The following is a 3,923-nucleotide window of genomic DNA, read 5'->3' as shown; positions in this document are numbered from 1 at the left end:
AGTCAGTGTTTACCAGGGAGGATAAGACCACGTTTCCTACCCTTGGCGAACCCAAAGCTCCAACTATCCCCTCCCTTAACATCACAGTGGAGGGGGTAGCCAAACAGCTCTCCTGTCTTAACCCCAGCAAGGCCACAGGACCAGACGGATTACCACCTCGCCTCCTGAAGACCGTAGCCGAACAAATTGCGCCAATATTACAGGTCATATTCTCCCAGTCAATATCCACGGGAGATGTTCCTGAAGATTGGAGAACAGCTAACATCGCTCCAATCTTCAAAAAGGGGGACAGAACCTTGCCATCAAACTATAGGCCGGTGTCTCTGACATCGGTCTGTGGTAAAGTGCTTGAACACATCGTGCACAGCCACATGATGAAACATCTAGACGCTCATGGCATTCTGTCCCCTGCGCAACACGGCTTCAGGAAGGGTCTGTCCTGCGAGAGCCAGCTGGTGCTTACCCTCCAAGACCTGGCCAAGAACATGGACCAGAACAAACAGGTCGATGCCGCGGTGCTTGACTTTAGCAAAGCATTCGATACTGTGCCACACGAACGTCTGCTGAGCAAGCTCGAGCACTATGGTATTTCTGGCCTCCTTCAGTCTTGGCTTAGGGCCTTCCTTACGGAGAGAACCCAGAGGGTTGTCTTTGACGGTGGAACATCTAAAGCTGTCAAGGTCACCTCTGGAGTTCCGCAGGGTACTGTGTTAGGCCCTCTGCTATTCCTGCTCTACATTAATGACCTACCCGATTCCGTAGACTCACATGTTCGACTGTTTGCTGACGATTGCTTGATTTATCGAACTATCAGCAAGCCTTCTGACGCACAAGGGCTGCAGTCTGACCTCGATGCGCTAACAGAATGGCAAAATCGTTGGCTCATGTCGTTCAACCCCTCTAAATGTCACATTCTCCATATCACCCGTAAAAAGCACCCCATCATAACTCAGTACTCCCTCTGTGGAGAAGCCCTTACCGGTGTTAAGTCCCACCCCTATCTTGGAGTACAACTGTCCGACGATTTGCGGTGGGACACCCATATCAACCACGCCACTAGCAAAGCTGGTAAGGTCCTAGGAGTCATTCGGCGCAACTTGACCCATTGTCCATCTAGGGTCAAGGCCACTTGTTACAAAGCGCTGGTACGGCCTCACTTGGAATATAGTGCCATCGTCTGGGACCCGTACACCAACAAAGGGATACAGGCGGTGGAGGCCGTCCAGCGCAGGGCAGCCCGAGTGACCCTAAATGACTACCGGCAGACTAGCAGCGTGACACAAATGCTTTCAGACCTGCAGTGGCGCCCTCTCTCCGAAAGGAGGAGGAACGCCCGCCTCACCTTTTTCTATAAAGTAGTCAACAATAATATTAACATAGACGCCAGCAATATTCTGAAGCCTGCCCAAGGGCGTACCCGGGGTAGTCACGACTTCAAATATCAACACATATTTGCACGCACCGATATCTACAAACATTCTTTTTTCCCACGCACAATTCCCGAGTGGAATGCCCTGCCTGGCACGGTTGTAAGCGCTCCCAACGTTGAGCACTTCCGTGCCAGGCAGGCGGCCTGCCCGCCCTAACCCGGGAGCCTCAGCTCCCCCCCCTACTTTTGCCCCTCGCGGGGTCATTTGGGGGTATCCCATGCAGATGCAGATATTGGCCAGATTGTGGTATTTGGAATTATATAAGTTATAACAAACTAGTTTGATTTAATTTTGTTTCTTCATTATCTTATCCAGCTCTCCCAGTCTGTTTCCCAGATGCTACAGACCGAAGTTTCTGCCGACTGCGGGATGTTTTTGAGAAATTCCCAGCTGTGGTCATCAATATAGATATCAAAAATGATGATGATGAGCTCATTGCAAAGGTATGTATCTTAGTGCTGTAAAAAGCAACTGTATGTTCATGTATATGGTTTTCTAAATTAGCATTCTACAACTGCTGTGGGACTTACAAGTGCAGTGTAAAACTAGCAAATTCAGTTGATCATTGTCTATACATTAGACAGAACAATTTACAGCAATAGAATAATGGCACGTTTACAATTACAAGCATCCTATGCATAAAAGATTCATCAAATACAAACCATGAATACTAGAAACTAATAATAAAGTAATATACGCATGTAGCAATCTTAATCAAAAATGTTGCACCAAATTTTTTTCTCACATTCTACTCTTGATAATACATTTATTTTTTGATGATTTATAGTCTTGCATGAATAATGTGCATTGTTTCATTTGATTTGATTTAGAGTTGATTACTCAACATTTGTGTTTTTATGATTTCCATGATTTTGCATGTGAATCAACAAAAATAAAGGTTGGAGAGTTAGTGCGGGAGTACAACAGAGAGGACCTGACAGTTGTCGGGAGTCGGCTGGAATCAGTCATCAGGAAAGTTCACCAACAGGTGAGGTGGAGTCAGCACAGATGGATTTTCTTTCTGCCCTTGTTGTAGGTTGGGGAAATGATCCATGAGTACAAGAGAGAAGCTATCACTGTGTGTGGCAGTCGACTAGACACTGTCGCTCACAAGTTTCACCAGCAGGTGGGGATGTTGTTAACCCTTAGCATGCCAAGTTACTTTTGGTCTCCCAGCAAAAAGTTTGTCTTGGGCAAGTTTGATCTTCCCAATCTATAAACCCTTCAATGGTAAGGTAAGGCAAGAGACCAAAAGAGCTTTTTTGTATGTCAATAATACTAGTATAACAAACATACCTGAATGCCATTCCCTACACATGTGCTTGTGTTATGGTGTGTTATCATCGAATTATTCACAACATTCATGAGAACTGAGTCTTTGAACTCGTGTTTCAAAGTTTTACATCATGCTCTTGATTGCTTGTAACGGCCTCCCATAGAAACTTTTTAGAAATTAATAAGCTCCCTGGTGGATTTTGGAGCCATTTTTGGACAAAACATTATTGCAACAAATCTGCGTATTATCACTTGTACATGTAGTTTAAAGAGGGATATATTGCAACATATAACTTAAGGTACATATACATGTATTATCAAATATTCTTTTGGTCTGTATCATCATCACAAGTGTTATTCTGATGCATCTGTTGTATCCTGCAGCACCCAGACATCCCCTTGTTCTTCAGTGCCAAGCGAGTTGTACAGCTGGTGTTACTGTTCTACAGTGGTCTACTGCCTTTCATTCCGCTCAAGGAGTCTTGCCTCGAAGTTGTCATGCCCAGCATCGTTTGGGGGTAAGCTGCCTTACAAAAGCGCCACCTAGTGATTCATTATAGCATGACAAGAGCCACATCAAGTTGGAAAGAAAAGCATATCAACATCTATTATAATTCATACACATGCCATGCAGCCTTTGTAACTTGTAAGATGTCCTTATCATCACATAAGACACTGAACTTTTGATATGATCCTGGTATAGCAAAAGATTCTTTGCTTTCATTTGTTTCAGAGAACGTTGGGCAGATACGGTACCTACGAAATACAAGGTGTTAGCACGCGTTGTTGACTTGTAAGTGTGATTTCTTATGATCCTATCATTACTGTTTTTTGTTTCAATCAGCAGCTGTTGTCTTCTCTGGAACTTGTGTTTCTCAAATGGCTTTTTTTAGGCCACACTGACTTGATTTTATGGATTGTTTATCAGCATTTTTTATTGCTGGATTCTTATTTTTTCGCCCTCCCACATTAGCTTTGGAGTCTCCAGAGAATGTCATCCATAAGATTAAGTCAGTGTGGCCTTAGTGGCAAAAATTACAATGGTCTTACTAGTGTTGCGTACCTCTCTCGTCAAATTTCCAGCTTACTGATGAGCAAAGTGCTGATTCGTCACCTGGACAGGCGCGGGATCCACACGTACCTCTGGGTCATCAACAATGACGCCGACTTTGAGCGCGCGTTCAGTCTCGGCGCCAAAGGAGTCATGACAGACTACCC

At 44.6% G+C, this 3,923-nt stretch overlaps 1 protein-coding gene across 1 annotated transcript in view; it reads left to right on the top strand.

Moving 5' to 3' along the window:
- Positions 1-3,921, top strand: part of LOC118426147 (lysophospholipase D GDPD1-like) — a gene marked incomplete at its 3' end in the record, with an annotated part of 8,477 nt that extends 4,556 nt beyond the window's left edge. Inside the window, exons 4-8 of the mRNA XM_035835409.1 lie at positions 1,746-1,873; positions 2,467-2,556; positions 3,090-3,223; positions 3,439-3,498; positions 3,789-3,921. Coding sequence (XP_035691302.1) covers positions 1,746-1,873; positions 2,467-2,556; positions 3,090-3,223; positions 3,439-3,498; positions 3,789-3,921 — 545 coding nt within the window. The remainder of the gene's footprint in view (positions 1-1,745; positions 1,874-2,466; positions 2,557-3,089; positions 3,224-3,438; positions 3,499-3,788) is intronic.
- Between the last annotated feature and the right edge of the window lie 2 nt (positions 3,922-3,923).

This window comes from Branchiostoma floridae, chromosome 11, assembly GCF_000003815.2.
Source record: "Branchiostoma floridae strain S238N-H82 chromosome 11, Bfl_VNyyK, whole genome shotgun sequence".
Taxonomy (NCBI): Eukaryota; Metazoa; Chordata; class Leptocardii; order Amphioxiformes; family Branchiostomatidae; genus Branchiostoma; species Branchiostoma floridae.
The sequence above is the reverse complement of the archived record's forward strand: the minus strand, read 5'-3'. Positions and strand labels throughout refer to the sequence as shown.